General features: G+C 44.1%; 1 protein-coding gene across 8 annotated transcripts in view; it reads left to right on the forward strand.

Moving 5' to 3' along the window:
• Positions 1-21,699, forward strand: part of NTM (neurotrimin) — a 1,227,126-nt gene that overhangs the window by 1,101,353 nt on the left and 104,074 nt on the right. For all 8 annotated transcript variants that reach the window (XM_073022378.1, XM_008021538.3, XM_008021540.3 and 5 more), the window contains one exon: positions 2,623-2,748. In XM_073022378.1, the coding sequence (XP_072878479.1) occupies positions 2,623-2,748 (126 nt within the window). The remainder of the gene's footprint in view (positions 1-2,622; positions 2,749-21,699) is intronic.

Consider the following 21,699-nt stretch of genomic DNA (forward strand, 5'->3'; position numbering starts at 1 on the left):
CCAGATTATAGAGCTAGCGTTCTGTCTCCTCCAACCCTTGTCCATGTCCGCTCTCCATTATTTCTGTCCCACCAAATGCTTATGGGAGTGCAGTTAAATGTGTGTGTGTGTGTGTGTGCGCGCGTGCGCGCGTGTGTGGAGACACACACACTGCCTCTCTATCTGAAGCTCAATGAGGATGGAAATCTAAAAATGATTAACTGGTGCTTACTCTGTGTAACATCCCCTAGTTAGGACAGCAAAAACTTAAAAAGTTAAGTGAGGATCTTGTTTAATATCTTATATTAATGTAATTTATAGTATAAAAGGAAAGGTGGGGCACATGTTACGTAAGAGTTTACTTTAAATGCCATACAGGAGACACTACAGTGCTGTGGAATCCCCAGGAAGGAGAGGTCATATCCTCTTGAGGATCATCTGGACAGCCTTATCAAAGGGGTGGTAATTCTCTCAGACCTTGAACAATGTTAATGGATGTGGATAGGCACAGAGAAGGGTGTGAGCACTGAAGTCAGCAACAAGGGCATGGGGATAAGGAGACAGCTCAGTGCAGCACAGATAAGTACAGCACGTGCTTATTAATGATGAACGTTTCAGTTGGGTGGATGCAGGACATACATGGAAGGTAACACTGGAGAAGACAAGAGGAAGAAGGCTAAGATATCTTTATAATACCCCGTTTTCATGAAGGAAAAGGTCCAACACAACTAGGAATGAGTGAGTAATGGTTCAAGTAGAGGAAAGACCAGCATTAAAATTTGCAAACCCATCTGATTTGAGTGTGAGGGCACCACCCTGACCTCGCAACAAGCAATGAAGTCGTCGCGCAGCTTCCCTGGGATCCCCGGCGGGCCAGATCCCATTGTAAGCCAGGTGGATGGTGTGCTCTAGAATTGCACAGCATGGTGACTCTGAGGAGTACTTATTCGAGGCAAGAATATAACATGAAGAAACAGAAGAGTGCTGGATGGAGGGGACACTTAACTTGCCAAGAACTAAGAAGTCAAAACCAGCATCAGTAGGATGGAAAGAATATCTGCCAATGACCCAGCTCTGAGGTTGTTATGGACATGTTGCATACAGGTTGGGAAGGTGGTTCCCTTGAACTACCATTATGACTCAATTCTGTAAATATTTGTTGAGCTCTTAGTGTGGATACAAATATAAGTAACACATCGTTCAGGTCATCAGAAAGCTCATGGCCTAGTGGGTGACGCTAAGCACATAACCATAGCTTAGTGAAATAAGTGTCTAGAATTGGAGTTTGGAAGCTCAATAAATGACATCTTTACTCCATTCACTTGAATGCTAAAACACATAAGACAGATAAGTAGACACATGGAACCAAGTATCACATGTTTATTAGTAGTAAAGCTGAGACTGGAGAATTAGGCTCAGATGTGCAGCAACGATGAGGTTCCATGACTGGACCCCAGAAAGAAACAGGCACACACATGCAATGGCTGGATGTTCCGCAGGCCCTATCCGGTCCTCGTGCATTGCTGCACGAGAGAGAGAGAGAGAGAGAGAGAGAGAGGGAGGGAGAGAGAGAGAGAGAAGTTGTGGCTAACTGAGGTTTTATTCGATTCCCCACCAAGTGTATAGAATGTGTTCTGGGCACATGGATGAAGAAGCAGCAATTTGAGGTGTCCAAAAGGACAGAGAAGTGTAGAGGGTAGGGAAAGTTTCAACAAAGAAAGTGGCATTTGCTTTGGGCCTTAAGGATGGCTGAGAGTGCACTTTGGGAGGCTGAGGCTGGTGAATTGCTTGAGCTCAGGAGTTTGAGACCAGTCTGGGCACATGGCAAAACCTTGTCTCTATAAAAAAAATAAAATAAAATAAAAAAATAACCAGGAATGGTGGCACATGCCTGCAGTCCCAGCTACTTGGACTGAGGTGGGATTGCTTGAGCAGGGGAGGTCAAAGCTTCAGTGAGCCGTATTTGTACCACTACACTCCAGCCTGGGTGACAAAGTAGGACCCTGTCTCAAAATAAAAATAAAAATGAAGATGGTTGGGAGTTATCCAGGAAGGATATAAGGAACAATATGGACCCAAATCCTTACTGCCCAGACAGGGCATGATGTTCTGGGGACAACAAGGGAGTCAGCAGAGGTGGGATCACTGGGGATGGCCATGGAAATGTAGGTTGATGCTTGATTCTGCATGGCCTCATGCCTAGAAGGAGTCGAGCTATGACCAGGTGGCCATGGGGAGCCACTGGAGCTGTTTAGACAGAGATTTGATATGGTCACAATTGCATTCTTTCAAGACGTTGCTGAATTCAGTGTGGAGGATGGCTCGTGGATATGTGTTGGAGGTGGGTGGGGGTGAGTAGATACAGGAAGAGGGTGGAGGCTAGGAGAATAGCTATTGCAGTGTTGCAGTAGAATTTATTCCCATTCGGACTCCCTGACTTTGTGTTTAAATAAAAGGAAATCAAAGCTAAATTCAAGATAAGACTTTTTTTTTGATATTTAATGTAATTCCTCTAATTTCTCATCATTAACTTACGATAGTCCATATATTTTACTTTCTGGGCTGTTCTGCCAACTACCATGTGAAGACAACTAAGAAATGTTTCAGCAGGATTTTTATTTTCATTCTGTCTTGTCTCCACAGTATCTCCCAAAATTGTAGAGATTTCTTCAGATATCTCCATTAATGAAGGAAACAATATCAGCCTCACCTGCATAGCAACGGGTAGACCAGAGCCTACAGTTACTTGGAGACACATCTCCCCCAAAGGTAAGAGGACAGTTCGGTGCATTGTATCAGGAGGATAAATGGGGGGAATTTGGGGCCCTTGGTAGGAGGTTATGGGTGCTGATACTTCCTCCAAAGGAGTCTACGTTTTTGATGGCTTGATGGTAATATACTCATGGTTCTGCAGAGAACACTGATGTTCTCTGCAAAACAGGCGTATCCTCTAAGATTTCAGAATTCCTACCTCAGTATGTCTCCAGTCCCTTGGAAATTAATCCCTGTTGTCTCCGGGTGAAATGATGGCAGGTGTTCTGGGTGGACGTTACATGTTGTTTGATGATGGAACGAAGCTTTAGTGGCAGTTGTTCAGCTGGTTGTTTTAAAAGAGAGAAAACACATAATGATGGGTGGACTTTAAATGGCCACACTCCCAAAAGGAGATTGCCCAAGTCTGTGCCTCTGCAGCCTTTTGCCAAAAATCTGCTCACGAGCTGTTTTTGTGGTTTTGTTGTTGTTTTACTCTGATTGATCCCAGAGAACAAATATAACTTAATATGTGACTAAATTGCAAAAATGTACTTTATCTGAAGCTCAGATGTTATGTAGACCAAAGTGTTGTTTTGTGCTTTCATGGATTGAACATTAAAACCTTTAGAATTTGAGACAAGATGTCATTTATTATTAAGCTAGCTTTTATTTGGGAACAAAAAAGATAAAAATATTTCATTCTTAAATATTTATGGAGTGCTTGCCATAGTCCAGCCTCTCTTCCAGGCACTGGGGGTTACAGCAATAAGCCAAAGAGGTGAAGTTTTCACTCTCATGAGCTCACATTCTCATGAGACAGATGATAAAAAAAGAGTATGCAATATAACAGGTGGTATTAAGGGTGAGAAAATAGAACAGGATGTGTTGACAGAATGACAAGAGCTTTCTTCAGAGAAGGGCTCTGAAAAGAAGATATTTGTGCAGAGAGATGAATAGTGGTCCTTAATTGTGTTGCTTATTGCTGATTAATGTGAAATGTGTGTATGTGATTGTGTATGTATATGTATGCAGGTGTGCACAGATGGATGAAAGTGTGTGATTGGCATGAAAAACACATATTAGGGGCTGCTTTTGGCCTCAACTGCCATGGAAGGGAAAAGTGGGAAACAGAGTTGGGCAAGTTGGAAGCTGGCTTGTGAGGCAGTGCAGTGGGACATCTCGACTGAGCCTACGGAGAGCTCTGAAGCTAGGATTGCCCTTCAGAAGGTTCCCTTATTGAGGTGATGGACCTAGTCCTCTACACTGGCACAGCAGTCCAAATATAGGCTGATCCCCAAACAGGTGTGACTGTGGGCCAGGCGTCTCTCTTCACATGAGACACAGGCAGCGGACCACCAAGGGCCATCCACCAGCAGCAGGTCCTTCTGTGAGGCTCCCGAAGGTGGCTGTGCATGACAGTGTCCACTATACTTCAACATTTTAATAAATCAGAGTAAGACTATGAAAGGGCCCCAAATACCAAATTCCAGACAGTGACAGTTGGTCCTGATGAGTGTTCTCAGAGAAGGCGTGACATTTTCAGTTGTGTGTGGCCTGAATTCCTGGGAGCTGTCCTGGGCCATCATTCTTGACACTATCACTGTGAACAAGGGGTCTGTGAAAGCTATTCACATGTCTGCCAATCTCTCCATTTGAAATGACCTCACATGTGGACTGGCCCAAAATCGGGGAGGAAGCTTCAGTTGTGCATGAGATCATTAGTGATGGAGAACGGCCCTGGGCCCTTCTGAAGGAGAGACCATTCAGACAGATGCACGCTAAGTCTGCAGTGTGCACCATTCATCACAGCCTGATGTGAGTCCCAGTGCTAGCGGATGCCAGCCCAGTCTGTGCCTTTGGAGTCTGCAGAACATTTATTATCAGGGTAGGCTTCCTGTGCCTGATGTCAAGAGACTCTGTCTACTGTTTGATGTCTCTTCTCATTCCCTCCTCCGGCCAGTTCTTTGTCCTTTTCTGGGTGTTTCTTCCCCTGCTTCTCCTGCATGCATCTGCTTTTTGTCCTGCCATTTTATGCCCATAACTTTCCTGTAAGTTATTTTTGTTGTTGTTCTTTGCTTTGGCTCTCTCTTGCAGCTTCTGAAATGTTTCTGCTTTGATTTCATTCTTTTCCACTTTCTCTCTCCCCTCCTTATAATTGTTTGTTGTCTTCCCCTCTGACGTTTGGGCCTCTTGGGTTTGCCTGGCCGATGTTCACAGGGCTGTGTGTTAGAGTCTTTTGTCTCCCCTTTTGTGGCCATCGAACAGATTCATTTCCCCAGGGAACTTTTGCCTGAGCCTGAGCCAGGTGTCCCATTTTACTGAGGTTTTAGCTGCTATGGAAACAGAAGATGGATCAAGGAAAGAGAAGCAGGACAATCAGAATCTACCTGTGGATTAATTTACATGAACAGCAATTTCCGGATCTCAGGTCCAGTTTAGCTATCCCAGATTCAAACTGATGAGACATGCCAAGCAATAACAAATCACCTCGGAACTCACCAGGGTGCCATTTCCCAGTGACTGATTATTTGAAGATCAGAGATGTCACTGGACTGTGCCCAATATGAACCGAAGCTGGAGACCCTCAGCAGTCAGGCCTTCATCTTTCCCCAGTAGTATTTCCTCAAGGAGGCTTATGCTAAATAAACCAGGATAGGCTTGGCGTTCCTTGGAGAAGAAGATGTGCACCTTAGCAGAGGCTCCAAAGAAAGAGTTCTGTTGTCATCTTTTGTGTCATTCTTCGAGGGTAGATCACATTTCCATCAAGATCTTTCTTACATGTGAACCCACCAAATCCCTGGATGAAGAGCTGATCAGGGCTAAGCTCTTTCCGCAACCCTGATGACTTCATTGCATTTTTTCTCTCCAGACTGATTTGTTTGTTCTGTACATGTCTTAAAAGTCCTTTTTTCCTTCATTATCACTCATGTGGTGTTGCTTGCGATAAACTTGTATAGATCTCTTTAGATTGTGTATGTCTAGTCTTCACTACTATGTGGAAAGGAGTACAGAAATGTTAAGGACTTTTTTAGACGTGGCTCATACACTTTGATATAGGGCAGCTTAGGAGTGACCATCAGGTGGAAAAGGAGATGGAGGGCCCTGTGTAGTATTTTATATCAGATGGAGAAAATGTCAGTTGTCCATGTCCAGTACAGAGAGGGAGGTAGGGCCTACAAAGCCACCTCTTGGCACTTTCATTGATTGTTTGAAATAATTTCCATGTATTATTACCGGCATTATGCCTTTGTAGTTCCCTTCCTGAATTTATCAGAATTCAAAGAGGAAGTGTGCTAACTTTTTTTTAAATTAATTATAATTATACTTTAAGTTCTAGGGTTACAGGTGCACAATGTGCAGGTTTGTTACATATGTATACATGTGCCATGTTGGTGTGCTGCACCCATTAACTCGTCATTTACATTAGGTATATCTCCTAGTGCTATCCATCCCCCCTCCCGCCTCCCCTCTCCCCACAATAGGCCCCGGTGTGTGATGTTCCCCTTCCTGTGTCCAAGTGATCTCATTGTTCAATTCTAACCAATGGGTGAGAACATGTGGTGTTTGGTTTTCTGTTCTTGCGATAGTTTGCTGAGAATGATGGTTTCCAGCTGCATCCATGTCCCTACAAAGGACACAAACTCATCCTTTTTTATGGCTGCATAGTATTCCATGGTGTATATGTGCCACATTTTCTTAATCCAGTCTGTCACTGATGGACATTTTGGTTGATTCCAAGTCTTTGCTATTGTGAATAGTGCTGCAATAAACATATGTGTACATGCTTCTTTATAGCAGCATGAATTATAATCCCTCAGGTATATACCCAGTACTGGGATGGCTGGGTCATATGGTATTTCTAGTTCTAGATCCTTGAGGAATCGCCACACTGTTTTCCACAATGGTTGAACTAGTTTACAATCCCACCAACAGCGTAAAAGTGTTCCTATTTCTCCACATCCTCTCCAGCACCTGTTGTTTCCTGATTTTTTAATGATTGCCATCCTAACTTGTGTGAGATGGTATCTCATTGTGGTTTTGATTTGCATTTCTCTGATGGCGTGTGATGATGAGCATTTTTTCCTGTGTCTGTTGGCTGTATGAATGTCTTCTTTTGAGAAGTGTCTGTTCATATCCTTTGCCCACTTTTTGATGGGGTTGTTTGTTTTTTTCATGTAAATTTGTTTGAGTTCTTTGTAGGTTCTGGATATTAGCCCTTTGTCAGATGAGTAGATTGCAAAAATTTTCTCCCATTCTGTAGGTTGCCTGTTCACTCTGATGGTAGTTTCTTTTGCTGTGCAGAAGCTCTTTAGTTTAATTAGATCCCATTTGTCAATTTTGGCTTTTGTTGCCGTTGCTTTTGGTGTTTTAGACATGAAGTCCTTGCCCATGCCTATGTCCTGAATGGTATTACCTAGGTTTTCTTCTAGGGTTTTTATGGTTTTAGGTCAACATTTAAGTCTCTAATCCATCTTGAATTAATTTTCATATGAGGAGTAAGGAAAGGATCCCGTTTCAGCTTTCTACTTATGGCTAGCCAATTTTCCTAGCACCATTTATTGAATAGGGAATCCTTTCCCCATTTCTTGTTTTTGTCAGGTTTGTCAAAGATCAGATGGTTGTAGATGTGTGGTATTATTTCTGAGGGCTCTGTTCTGTTCCATCAGTCTATATCTCTGTTTTGGTACCAGTACCATGCTGTTTTGGTTACTGTAGCCTTGTAGTATAGTTTGAAGTCCGGTAGAGTGATGCCTCCAGCTTTGTTCTTTTGGCTTAGGATTGTCGTGGCCATGCGGGCTCTTTTTTGGTTCCATATGAACTTTAAAGCAGTTTTTTCCAATTCTGTGAAGAAAGTCATTGGTAGCTTAATGGGGATGGCATTGAATCTATAAATTACTTTGGGCAGTGTGGCCATTTTCACAATACTGATTCTTTCTATCCATGAGCATGGTATGTTCTTCCATTTGTTTGTGTCCTCTTTTATTTCACTGAGCAGTGGTTTGTAGTTCTCCTTGAAGAGGTCCTTTACATCCCTTGTAAGTTGGATTCCTAGGTATTTTATTCTCTTTGAAGCAATTGTGAATAGAAGTTCATTCATGATTTGGCTCTCTGTTTGTCTGTTACTGGTGTATAAGAATGCTTGTGATTTTTGCACATTGATGTTGTATCCTGAGACTTTGCTGAAGTTGCTTATCAGCTTAAGGAGATTTTGGGCTGAGACAATGGGGTTTTCTAAATATACAATCATGTCATCTGCAAACAGGGACAATTTGACTTCTTCTTTTCCTAACTGAATACCCTTTATTTCTTTCTCTTGCCTGATTGCCTTAGCCAGAACTTCCAACACTATGTTGAATAGGAGTCGTGAGAGAGGCCATCCCTGTCTTGTGCCAGTTAACTTTTTGAAGATTCCTGCCCTGACTCTGCACACCTGTTTTGAGATGGGCATATGTTGAGACCTTGCTTGGTCTTTTAAGGAGGAAGAGCCCCCATCTTACTACTATCACTAGCAGGAGTCATCTCTATCTGCATGAAGGCTTATTGACCCCAAGCTGGAGACCTTGTAAGTGCTAGCATAGGGTACTAGGTGCACGGGCACCGTCAGTGGAACCCCAACCTTCTGTAGGTAGAAAAAAGGAACAGGGCAGCCAACTGCCCACTGTGCCTGGTGTCATGACTCTGTGCTTTGCCCTTTGTCCACATCTATACCTTCAAGAATGTGTTTTTTAGCACAGCCCTTAAACTCTCAGCTTTCTGTCTCCACTAGAACAACATTAATGCTATCTGGTTCTCCTGAGTCTTCGCTAAGTAAATGGAAGCATGATCTCTTTCAATATACCCCAAAAGATGCTGTGTAGGACCTTTCTCTTCATAGAAAAGCATTCTGAAAGCCTTATTGTTATGTTACCGGTTTCTGTTGGATTATAAGAGCTTTAAAGACAAGGCTAGGATTCCTACATTGCCACATTCCTGGGATCCCAAAATGAAACTCAGGTAAAGGAGTGAGTCTCATTACTGTGGGTGTTACTATCCATCTGCAGTCAGGGATCACTGAGTGTCCTAATGGAGCTCCCCACTTGGGTGCACTTACCTTCACCTTTCTCTCATCAAACAAGACACTGACAATAAAAACCTCATCTAGGCTACCCAGAGAACATGTTATATTGAGATGTAGGGGGGTTCAGCAAAGCCCTGCGAGCTGTTCACAGACATGTCCTCATTTCCAGTTTATTTGCAATGTTCCTGTCCCATCTTTGAGATCAGAGTTTGCATCTCACTTCTCTTTGATTCTCTCTTTCTAGCACAATGCCTAGCATCTAGGAAGTATTTAAGAAATATTGGTCAGTTCAGTGAAAAAGCACTGATATTTGCCAATGCCCCAAAGGGGCATGCCTGTTCTCCCAGTTCAAAGACTATCTCGATCCTTGAGGAGTTCTCCTTCACTTTGATGTTGGCATGGAGACCTGGAGTGTTTCCTGCTGGAGAGTCTCCAGGACATTTTCTCTGGTCTTCACAGGATCTCCAAGTCTTTTCTGAAGTCCCCTTGAGGGGACCCTGCTGTGGCAGGACTCGACTTGTCCTTGAAGAAGAAACTCCTTTTCAAGTTTCCTTTTGCAAGAAGAGAGGAGGCTCACAGTGACTTGGACAGTGGTTCATCCATGAGCTCCCTTCTGCTGTCATGGCTGACTCATTGCAATCTCTCTTCATCTGACCCTTCTAGTGGGCGTCTGGCCCTTTTGGTGCCTTGCTGTTCCGAGTATTTTGTGTCTAAACCCCGGATGACTCCCAACCATGATTTCCTAAGGCAGTCCTGATATCACAAGGGGGATTAGTTCAACTGTATGTGAAAATTTGCCATTCCTTATAGGTTAACCAAAGAAAAAGGAAAAGAAAAAAAATCAATCAGTAGAAAAAAGAAAAGTATTTTAAATTCAGTTCTACTCTTGTGCCTCTTTTCAGTCTCTCTCTCTCTCTCTCTCTCTCTCTCTCTCTCTCTCTCTCTCTCTTTCTCCTCTCTCTTTCTCTCTCTCTCTCTCTCGGGGTGTGTGTGTGTGTGTCTTTCTCAGATTCTCTCTTTCTCTCTTTTTCCTTCCCTCTCTCTCCCTCCTGGTGTATGAATTAAGGTGGATTAGAGATCAAAAGAGATCTTCCCTAGGGTCACATAAAGACCCTGGGAGCAGAATTAGAGCAGAGCCTTAATGTCTGTTGGATTCCAAACCAAGTCCTTGTTCTGCAAGCCTTTCTCTTTACCCAACGTGAAGTGCGTACATCTGCATGCCCTACTCTCCATACCAGCAGGGCTCAGTAACCTTCCTCAGCTGCCAGATCTCTTCCTTCCCACCTCAGTTCTCCTGTTCTAGTTGAAGAGGTCCAGTGGACATTTGGCTGCTCTGTTCCTTTTTTCTAGAGTTTTAAAAGGCACCAAGTTGATGAGGGCAAAGTGATCCTTGGATAAGAGCTCTTCTCCTGGCCAATGCCCTGAGCCCCATGCTCCCTCTCCCCTCCCCCAATACTCTCACCCCACCATACATCCACCTATTTTCCTATTTGTCAGCACTGACAAGGCCTTCTCCCCAGCCAAGCAGGACACTAAAGCACTAATTGGCACTAGAGGTATCACAGCTTGAGTTCAACCAGAGCTGGCAGGCTCCATGACTCCAGTGACAGCTCTGTGAAAAAGTGTCAGGAGCAGAGCTCCGGCGTGCCATCGGCTGACTGCAGCACCCTGGCACTAATGAGCAGCCTGTCAGCATCAGCATCCGGGGCCCCGTGTGGCACTGAGATCATTCGAATGGCAGGGGAGAAAGACTTCCTCAGCAAAGAGGAGCTGGGGAGGGGAGAAGAGGACAAAACGGAACTAAAGATGTCACCTTACCCACAGAGGGCAACCACCCAACACGAAAGGACTGAGAAGAGAAAGGGAGAAAGAGAGAAAGCAAAAGATTTTTAAAAATCTATGCCAATTCTAGACAACTCTTGGAATCTCCTTTTGGTTGGGTTGCCCTGTCAGTCATCAATATGGGCTGTAAATCCTTGTAATAATCCAAGAAGGGGCCTCAGTGATTAAATTAACTCTTTAGTCTTGGCTGTGCTATGAAATCTGGAAGTCGTCCAAGTCTCTGGGGGACAGGGACCTATGGAGTACGGCAAGACTGGAGATCTTCGTCTTTTCGCTATTTGTCAGGGCAGGCTCTCTACCTAGGGTATCTCCTGCAGTGCCAGCTGCCTGCCTGTCTTCTGCTAGAAGAATCCAGAAGAGGCAATTAATAGAAGGAGTTTTCCCTCTGTTATTCCTTCCCAGAGGGAGGTAGGGGAACTAGTCAGTGTGTCCACTCTGTATCTGCTTCCGGAGGCCAAGTATGAATTATCCATCTTGTTCATTCTTCTGCTTCAGGACCAGGACTGGGCCTTCAGGTCTGAGCAGTAAGCAATGCCTGGCTCTTCTCTGAGGCTTCGGCTACTAACAATGATTGCATTTCCATGAGCAAAGGCAGCAATGTGTCTGAAAGAGATAGGCTTTGAAGGCAAGTCCAAGGGGATTTGCATTCCCTTGCACTACTCACTGGCTGTGTCATGCTAGGGTAGTGATAAACCTCTCTAAAGATGTGCCTCTTTATTAATTTCATTCTTGCTTCTTGGCATGAACCCTAGCATTTTCATGATTTGGTTCTGGACCCCGTTTGCTCCACACACCACAGTGACACCAACAACTTGACATTCTCCACATACTACATGTCTTCGCCTTTGCACAGCCCATTTGTTCTCCTTCCATTATCCCCCTACTTCTTTTGGTTTGAGTTCTACCCTTGTTTCAAGACCATACTCAAATGCTACCAGTTTGAAGGCCTCTTGTGACTTTCTTTAGGCAGGGTGATTCACCCATCTCTTTGAGATCCCACAGCACTTTGCATCCTTTTCCAATTGTGGCACCTCTTACAGGTACTCAAAGGCCTCTGACTACTCCTGTCATGCCAGGGATCATGGCAGCCAGGGACCGCCCTAACACCATTTTGTTTTATTTTTAGTGTCTGGTAAAGCATCAGTTGTTTTGGGGTCTTGTAAATGATTGTGGAATGAGGAAGTATCTGATACTGTAGATGTAATTTTCAGTCCCTTTCTAAAATTAAGTCTCTCTTAAGTTAATGTGTATATTATAGTATTAAGCGTAATATAATATAATGTATCTCTTTGCATCAGTTTTGACTGTGGATCATCTCATATTTCCCAAGCCAATCAAGCGAATTCATAAGAAAAGGCCCTCCCCCACACTGTCTTCCTCATCTGTACTCAAGTCTGAGCTTTAGACTCTATGAAATAGAGATAATACCTTCCCACATGGATATGGCAAGGATTAAACATGTACACCAATGGAAAGCTCCTGGCCCCATAACAACACATAGTACGTGTCCAATAATGATAGCTTGCAGACCTTTAGCCAGCCCCCTCCTCTTGACTCACACCCAGGAGAAAAGAACAGAAGGGAAGGAAACTCAAGTTATTTTTTTCTGAATAGATTGAATCTTTATAAAAACTCAACTCAGTCCATTGCCAGAATGGATAGATATTCAAAGGTGCTTAATCAGCACCACTCTCATCTCCACCATTTTCTAATTAACATAGGTGCTTGATTAAAATTCCCAGTACCCAAGAAGCTATCCCAGGAGGGCCAAGTAATTGCCATTGCAAAAGATATTACAGTAGTCACTGATGGTGGGAGAACAAAAAATAATTGCATCATAATGGAAAGTGGCCAGCTTCCTGTTCAGAGTGGCTGTGAAACATACAGCATTAGGTCCAATCTATGCAGGAAAAAAAGCGATTAATTATGACCAAGATAAACCAGTGGCACAACCTCCAGTTGGGGAAAAGGGTCCAGAAACTCCTTACGCAAGTGGTTTAAACACAGACAGGCAGACCAAGGTGGGAGAGAAAAAAACCAGGAAGACATTTGTAGATCACTCTTTAACTCTGTCATTCTCTTTAACTGTAAAATTACTGCTAGATAGATTCAGTTAGGGTAAAATTTGCCAGTGTCAATAAGGGTTTTTGTAAGTTTAATATTTATGATCTGGTTTAAAGCATTATTATAGCTGTGTAACTTCCTACTTCAAAGAAGAGAGAAATCATAAAAAGACTAGTGGGGAAATTAATGAGTTCAATGTGCTGAATTGAGAACATATGAAATCAAGCCTCATTCTAGAAACCAGGGGCAGGAGTGCATACCACAGACACTGTTTGTGGTTTTACCCAATTATTTTAAAACCCTTGAAAAATATTGTAGAATCAGATGTCTGCTGAATTCAGACATTGCTAACAGCATCCTCCCCCACACTCTCCAGAGGCTTAAGCTATTTATGCCTGTACTTGGTGACCGTTACCATGCAGAACTGTTTTGACGGAACAAATAAAGGAAACATAATAGCAAGGAGATTGTATCATCCTCCCCACAGAAGCCAACCAGCCATAGCTCAGTAAGATGCAAAGTCTCATTAAAACGGTAGCCGCTACAGGGCAGGAGACCCCATCTGTCAACCAGTGCCCATAAGAGTCAGCACCCCGGGGAGTATGAGAAGGTCCTTAGTGGGACGTCTCACTGCCCGTCACAACCAGGGGACCTCCTCGAGTCATCCTGCTGTAGGCCAGCTACAAGCTTGGGGAGTTTCTTGTGTAGGGCCCTCCAAGCACTGCCAAGCAAGCTGGGAGAAACTTTCCAATGAAAATGTCCTCATCACTAGGTCCTCAGGTGTATTATTCTGACATTGTGCCTACTTTTTGATCCTGAGTCTTGTTTTGACCTGTGATGACTGCCTTTCTCCTGGAGTCTAAATAACAGCAGAGGCAGTATCATTCAGTCATTACAACAACTAACAGTTGGTGGATGCGTCAGAATGTGGGGGGCTCTCTTCTAAAAACATTTACGCATAGTAATATCTATTCTTCACAACTAGGCGAGACAGATCTTCTTATTAGCCCACCTTATCAATGAGAAAACTTAATATGTTTTCCCATTTGAATGAGGCTTAGGGAGATCAGGCTAATGGGCCCAGGTTACACAGTGCCACATTGGAGACGTGGGTTCCAAGCCAGGCAGTCGGTCTGTCCCCAGAGTACAGGGGCTTCATTGCTGTGCTGGGTAGTGGAGTTCTCCAAGAGCAGTCTCTGGCCCATTGCATCAACCAGCATCACCTAGTTCATGCCCCAGCCTTACCAAATTAGAGATATAAGGGCGGGGTCCAGAAGCCTGATTTTGACAAATCCTCCAGGTGATTGTGATGCGCACTCAAGTTTGAGAACTGCTGCTGTGTAAATGTGCTCTGTGCCCAGCAATCTTGAAGAAGATTATGTTATCATCAGCATTATGTTACTTACTTCTCATGGAGGTCCAAATAAGTAGGCATTATTTTTATTTTAGAGATGAAGACATGAAAATCAGGGGGCAGGAGGAGGAATTTGCCCACAAATACTAAGTAGCAAAGGTGAAATTCAAATCCAAGTCTTTTTGACTCAAAAATCCACATTGTTCATGTATATTGATTTCCTGCTTGATGTGTAGCCCACTGCTTCATCTTGCTCTCTGGGACATATCTATTCTCTGGTTTCATCCCACCTCCCAGCTTGGGGGACCCAATCCTTGGGTTGTGCACACTCACAGCATTCTTACAAATTTATCCGCACCTATGTCCTCACACTGGACTCCAGGCTCTGCTGTGTGCCTGGTCTCTGCATATTCCACCCTCCCCAGCAACCTCAGGCTCCTTCCAGTAGGTCTGGAGATGAGCACCTCAGTGCAAAGGACAGAGCCCTAGCGTGGAGATTGGACGTCTTCCTCGCTGGCAGCTGAGCTCTTCCAACTGAGTCAGCCTTTCTCTTTCCTCTCTTCCATCTGGATGGCCGTGGCACATAGGAGAGACACAGCCTCCCTCTGACCTATGTTTTCCTCATGTTAAATACTATCACTCACTCAAATAATGCTGTGTCTTGTGCATTGATTTTTATTATAAGACTGTTTTATACCTTAACAGCTTTAGACATGAAAAGAAATTGCCAGATTCCAGGGTATGTGTGTGCTTTCTTATCCGAGTCTGTTCAGTTTCCCCACCTGTCCTGGGAGTTGGCATTCTTCCTCTTCCTAGCTGTGTAAAGTGCTTTTCTCTCCGGAACCAGGACAGTTGAAAGGGATTGAGCAGAGCGTCATCTCAGTTCCTCTAAGATCAAGGCCCCAGCCTGCTACCTGGCTCTCCAAATACCATGGCACAGCCACAGCCTGCCTATTGTGCTAGAACCCCGAGTCCTGAAGATGTGGTCCCTTCCCTGGGAGGCTCATCTTGCCCCTTATTCTACCCAGCAGTGGTGGGTTCTTCTCTGCTTACTGCCCTCCCCGCCACACACCCCACCCTGAAAAACAAACTCCTTTTCCTCCTTCTAACCCGGAATTAAACAGAATGACTTTAGACTTTACAGTTCTTCCATAATAGATTCAGGACTCCCCCTGTTTAACTGATTTGTAGCCAGGGAGGCTGTTCCTCCCCTAATTCCTTGCATCACTGCCTCACCCTTTATGGAGTGCTTTGCTGAGGTGACTGTGGTTGAAGATATCTGGCCAGTTATCTGCATGATAGAAAAAGACAAATGGCTTTCTCCCTCATTGATTTATTTATTTCAACACATACCAGTCCAGAAAAGGATTTAAGCAGGGAAAATGGTATGGATTTTGTCCCCAGGAAAACCTTTTGGTAAAGCAATTTTGATTAACTTGTTTGTTCAGTAATTGTTTACTGAGCACCTACTGTGTGCGGGGCAACTCTCTGAGGTACTAGAGATCTGTGAGTGAACAAAGCAGACCAAAGCCCTGGCCTCCCAGAGCTTGTCTGCTAGTGGGAGGGAGAGAAAATCAGCCCATGGATAAAGAAGCCTTGTAATATGTTTTATAGTAATTGCTTTAGGGTAAGAGACAAAGAGATGATCAGGCGTGTGTTTGAGGGATTGTAGTCTTAAATAGAGTGGGTAGAATGGATTCATGAAGGAGATACCTCATAAAAGGGGGGCAGACATTTGGATAGCTTGGCAGGAGTACTCCTGGCAGGGTTCACAGTGACTACAAAGGCATGGCATCAGAACCCAGCCGGCACACTCAAGGAGCATCAACATAGCTACATGGCAACAGAACCTATTTAAAACCTTCCATGTCTGCACTAGACTCTAAGCTTCATGAGGGCAGGAAGCATGCCTATCCTTGCTCACTGCTGTGTGCACCAATATTTAGCACCAATTTGCCTCTCAGATTATACACATTCAATACGTATTTGTTTCCAAAATAAGTGAATAAAATAAACATGAGTTTGTAGTTTGAGTACTTGAGCAAGCATGCCGGAAAGACATGAGTTTCGAGTCAGAAATGGCAGTCCCTTAATTAGTGATTTCAAAGAATGACAAGTTCAGGCCTATGTCGGGGGTAGCTTATGGCTGAGGCAGAGGGGAAGGCCCATGACAGGAAGAGGCCAAGTAGGTGACGGCACAGGTGTCTGAGGACTCATCACAAGGAGCGTTACAGTCACCCCAGGTAATGGCTGAGGCTAGTCACAAGTCGGGCTGTGAGCCAAGTGTCAAAGCCCTCAATGAATCTTGAGGGACTCAGGATATCAGTCATTGGCAGAAAAGAAGAGAAGGCGGAGCAACATTGCCAGGTGGCGGGAGCTTCAGACCAGCAGGAGCAGAGCTATTCAATCGAAGTGTGAAAGAGAAAAGGTCTTCACTTGAGGAGGATCCTCCACTACAAGGAGGATCATAGCCCCAACCTCTGCATGCCAAAACAAACAACTCAGCAATGTCTTGAGAAAGCTACCGAGGAGGCACTGCCCTTAGGAAACAGCTGGGTTTCAATACATGAAGGCAGTTCAGGGAGCACTCTGCCTGAAGGCTGATGGTCTCAGGGAGCGTCTTGCTTATGTTGTGGGTGTTCCAGAGAGCCCAGTGGATGGGTGTGGAAGGTGGAGGAGAGTGAGAGATTGGCCAGAAGGGGGAATTCTTTTCTACTAGGGGAATGAACAGGCTGGAGAGCCTGATGATGTTGGGGGAGCAGGAAGGGATGTACATGCCTGTGCGCACCCTGGCAATCAGAGATGAGTTGTGTTGATGTTAATCCCGTGTGTTCCCAGTGGAAGGTGGTGAAACCTTACCTCACAGATTTCAGCTGCAACCTGTGTCTGTAGCAGGGCAGAAACTCCTTTTCTTCCTGCCCCGAAGGTACAGCAGTGGTAGTAAGTGGGTAGCTGTCCATAGGCCAAGTCTTCCTGTGGTCCAGAGTAAGAAGACCAATCTTCAGGAAGACAGTAAAAGGTCAAGGGGAGAGGTCATGATAGTGGGAGTGGAGAAGAGAGAGTGGGGCTTAGAGATATGTTGGGGGCAAAACTGCCAGAGCCTGATGCTTGGTCCAATGTGGGATGGGAGTGAGGGTGGAGGACAGGCTGAGAAGGTCTACCAGGTTTCCGGTTTGGCCTCTCTTATTGCCTGTTTGAGAGAACTAGGGGTTCTCTGTCCAGCTTTTCTCCTGTGTGGCAATAGGTAGGGTATTATGGACTAGCTGATGTCTGATTTATTTCTGCCTACTGATCCATGTGGGTTAGCTCTCTTTTCTACAAAAATGATCATAACAACTCCAGACTCATTTTTTTTAAGAGAAGAGGGATTTATAAGATTGAACAGAAATGATAGAATACAGCAGATATATGATAAATAGGCAGAATGAATCATCTTTTATTCAATAGATATTTATTGAGTAGCTAAAGCATGACAGTGTGTACTTAGGTGCTGCAGATTGCATGGTGAATTCAGCCTTTGCCTCATCAGGCTGCAGTATGGGAGTGTAGGCAATATTCAATAAATAAATATGCAACTCCATGCCAGGAAGAGATAGTGCCATGGAGAAAAAAAAAAAAAAAAAAAAAAAAAAAAAAAAAAAAGACATGGGTGAAGAAAGCCAGGAGGAGCTGCTTTCATTAGAGAGTGACTTTAGTGCTACGAGAAAGCCGGCTCAACACGGAGCCTAGAGACCCAAGCGAGATGAGACAGCAAGGGGTCGTATGAAGAGAGGGTGTTCCAGGCAGAGGTACCTGCAAATCTGAGGCCATGAGTGGGGAATGCATTTGGTGTGTATGAAGAACAGCAAGAATTCTGATGCTCAGGGAAGTGATGTAGGATGCGGTTATAGTCAGTTCATGCATGAACATGAAAACCATGTGCAAAGCTGTGGGACTTTTTCTAATAAAAATACACCAGCACATTTTAAGCAGGAGAGCAAAATAATTTAATAAATGTTTTCTTTTTTACCTTTTTTATTTAAATTTATTTTTATTATACTTTAAGTTCTGGGATACATGTGCAGAACGTGCAGGTTTGTTGCATAGGTATACAGGTGCCATGGTGGTTTGCTGCACCCATCAACCCGTCATCTACATTAGGTATTTCTCCTAATGCTCTCCCTCCCCTAGCCCGTCACCCCCTGACAGGCCCTGGTGTATGATGTTCCCCACCCGGTGTCCATGTGTTCTCATTGTTCAACTCCCACTTATGAGTGAGAACCTGCAGTGTTTGGTGCCGCACTTTCTTTATCCAGTCTATCATTGATGGGCATTTGGGTTGGTTCCAAGTCAAACCAACAGTTCCAAGTGAACTGTTCACAATAACAAAGAGTGCATGTGTCTTTATAGTAGAATGATTTATAATCCTTTGAGAATATACCTAGAAATGGGATTGCTGGGTCAAATGGTATTTCTGGTTCTAGATCCTTGAGGAATCGTCACACTATCTTGCACAATGGTTGAACTAATTTACACTCTAACAATGTAGAAGCGTTCCTATTCTCCACATCCTCTATAGCATCTGTTGTTTCCTGACATTTTTATGATTGCTATTCTAACTGCCGTGAGATGGTATCTCATTGTGGTTTTGATTTGCATTCCTGTAATAACCAGTGATGATGAGGTTTTTTTATATGTTTGTTGGCTGCATAAATGTCTTCTTTAGAGAAGTGTCTGTTCATATCCTTCGCCCACTTTTTGATGGGATTGTTTGTTTTTCTTTCTTGTAAATTTGTTTAAGTTGTTTGTAGATTCTGGATATTAGTCCTTAAAGAATTATTTTAACTATGAAGAGAAAGATGGAGGGGAGGGGGAATAAAGATAGCAGTGGGTATACCAGTTAGCATACTGTTGATTTCATCCATTAAGAATTGATGATGTCATGGACTGCTGTGGTAAGATTTACAATGATAAGACTATGTTTAATCTGGAATATATTCTGAAACTAAGCTAGAAAGTTCATTGATTGGTTAGATACAGTTTATGAGAAAGAGCTCGGAATTAAGACTGACTATAAGATTTGTGGCCTGGGCTGCTGGTGTATACCGTACTGGTAATATACTGTTCTTGGCCATCAAGAACTCCAAGAAAAGCAGGCTTGTGGTAGGAAGGACTTTGATCCTTTAGATATACAAATGAAAATGTGAGTAGATAGTTGGTTATGCCAGGGAACTAGAAAAATGCATATGGGAATCCTAACCATACAGATGGTGTTTAGAGCCAAAGGCTGGCTATCCCACGTGCAGAGTGAAGGCAGACAGCAGCTCTGTGGGCCAGGAACAGTGGCACTCCAATAGTTCAGTGTCAGGAAAAGGATGATCCAGCAAAGACGATCGGGAGATGAGAAGAAAATCTCAAAACCAATTCAAGGAGAATGTTTCATAAAGAGCAGGTGTGATTACAGCACAAGCGTTGTTTGAAAGTCCAGGGAGATGAGGACTGAGATTTGGCAAAATGCACTTATACGCATGAGACATTGGAAAGAAGGGTTCTGATGAAGACAGTAGATAAAAGATTAATTAGAAAGAGGTAGAATGGGTTAAAAAAGTTGAGATAGTAATTAATTTTGCTGAGAAGTTTCACTACAAAGAGAAGCAGAACATGGAGGGTCAGTGGTTGGAGGAGACTGTGAGTTCAGGATTTTTTTCTCTAAAGTCCAATCAGCAGCCTAATATCCCTTGATCCTTTACTGGCTATTATTGCCGTGTAATTACTTGTCTCAGTGTTCTCAGTTGTTCCTCCTCCTCAGATAAAATAGGGGAAAGAGTTAGCCAAGATTGGCCTCTGCTTGCTGAGCAATCTATACATTTTGATCTTCAGCCAAATGACCTCAAAATTTTTATGTGTGACTTTTGGGTGCTCTGGGAATTTGGAACGAAAGTCACTATGTTGCTAAAGCAATTGACTGTGGCTGACACTAGGTGCTTTGTCTGGAAGTGAGACTATCTGCTGCCAGCCCTAATGAGGATTCCACTGGGGATTGATAGTTGTGGCACTTACGGGAAACATTGCTTGGAGTGGAAACCAGCTTATAAGAAGGGGCAGGGATCACAGAATGATTTCTGCTCATCCCCAGTCCCTCCCCAAGGACGAGGGCAGAAGTTCTCAAAGTCTGGCTTTTACTTAACCCTGCATGACCAGATGCTCACCTGAAGCAGGAGCGCATTAATGTATCTTTTTTCAAAAAAGATGCCAGAGCAGGAATCAAGTTAGCCTTTTGAAGCCACCCCTCTGGCCCACACACGAGTGTCCAAGTGAAGTCCCCTCCTTGTCCAGGAGAAACTCTGAAGGGAGTGGAAGTGCAGGGGCAACCCAACGCCACAGTAATGTGGACAAACACTGCCCACATCATGTTCTCGGGCTGTAGAGCTCTGGGAAAAATACCTCCACTCTATGTAGGTCCATGCCCTGGGAATTCTGTGAACATCCCTGCTGCCTCAGTGCTGTGAATTCTAAATCAAGGGGGCAGAGGAAGCAGGCAGCTTCAGTGTTTGAATAATGTTAGGAATGAGGGAGAGCTCACCAACCTGGAAAATATACCTGCCGCCATACCTTGCCCACCTAATCCTGGCTTGCAGGTGACTTCCTGGGTACTCATCCAAAATGCTTTTCTTCAGAGTCCTAGCAAACCCATTCTCATTGCCACCATTGCCCTAGAGGCACTGCTTTCTTGGAGAGGGAAAGCCAGTTGATTGATAGGACATTGTGTAAGATGTGGAATAGGAGAGAATAGCTTCCATCCCTCTCTGCACCCGCCTTCTACCCAAAACTCATGGCTCTTAAGAATTTGGAGCGAATTAGTGAGAGTGACCACAGTGTTTTCCTCCACATCATTCTGCTGTCTTTAGTTTTGCTTCTGGCTGCCCACACTGAGCAGCCCCTGTCCTGCTTCTGAGCAGTCACGTTCCTCCATGTGCTGACATGTCTTCTCTCTGCATCACCACAGTTTCCTAGACCTCTTGGTTTGGGTCACTCAGGTGTTGTCATGGCAATGACATCCTCAGTAGAGTAGCGCTGCTCGTGTTGTCATGGTTATCAGGACCTCTTGATGGGAGCCCCACTTCACTGTTGTCATATGGAGAGCAGGAAGGAACCCTAGGACCTTCCGGTAAGCCTGGATTCTTAGGCTAGGCACGAGTCATCTGTGCCCGAAAATGAAGGTGGTTATGATTAGGGAAATAGCAGCTGCCTAAAATGGTGAGATTCTAACCACGTGAGAAATGAATAACTGAAAGAGGGATCATCATCCTCATCACCGTGATCACCTCCTTCCCACCTCCTCTTCATCCTCTGCATAGTGTCTGATATTTTTATGGTGGTTTGGCTGTGTTCCACGTACTCTTCTAAGTGTTTTCCATTTGTGAACTTCTCCATGTTCTTGATAGCCTTATGATGTAGTTGTTCTTGCTGTTCTTTCGCAGATGAGGGAACTGAGATGCAGAGCACTCACTTAGACCGCTTGCTCACAGGTGCACCCTAACATGCAATATGGCCAAGACTTAACCAGGCAAGCTGGTTCCAGAGGTTTCACTCTGAACTCATTACCTATTCTGTTTCAATACTAACAAGAAAATTCAAGATGAATCAGTCTAGTTACTGAAGGCGTTGC

The sequence above is a fragment of the Chlorocebus sabaeus genome, chromosome 1, assembly GCF_047675955.1.
Source record: "Chlorocebus sabaeus isolate Y175 chromosome 1, mChlSab1.0.hap1, whole genome shotgun sequence".
NCBI lineage: Eukaryota > Metazoa > Chordata > Mammalia > Primates > Cercopithecidae > Chlorocebus > Chlorocebus sabaeus.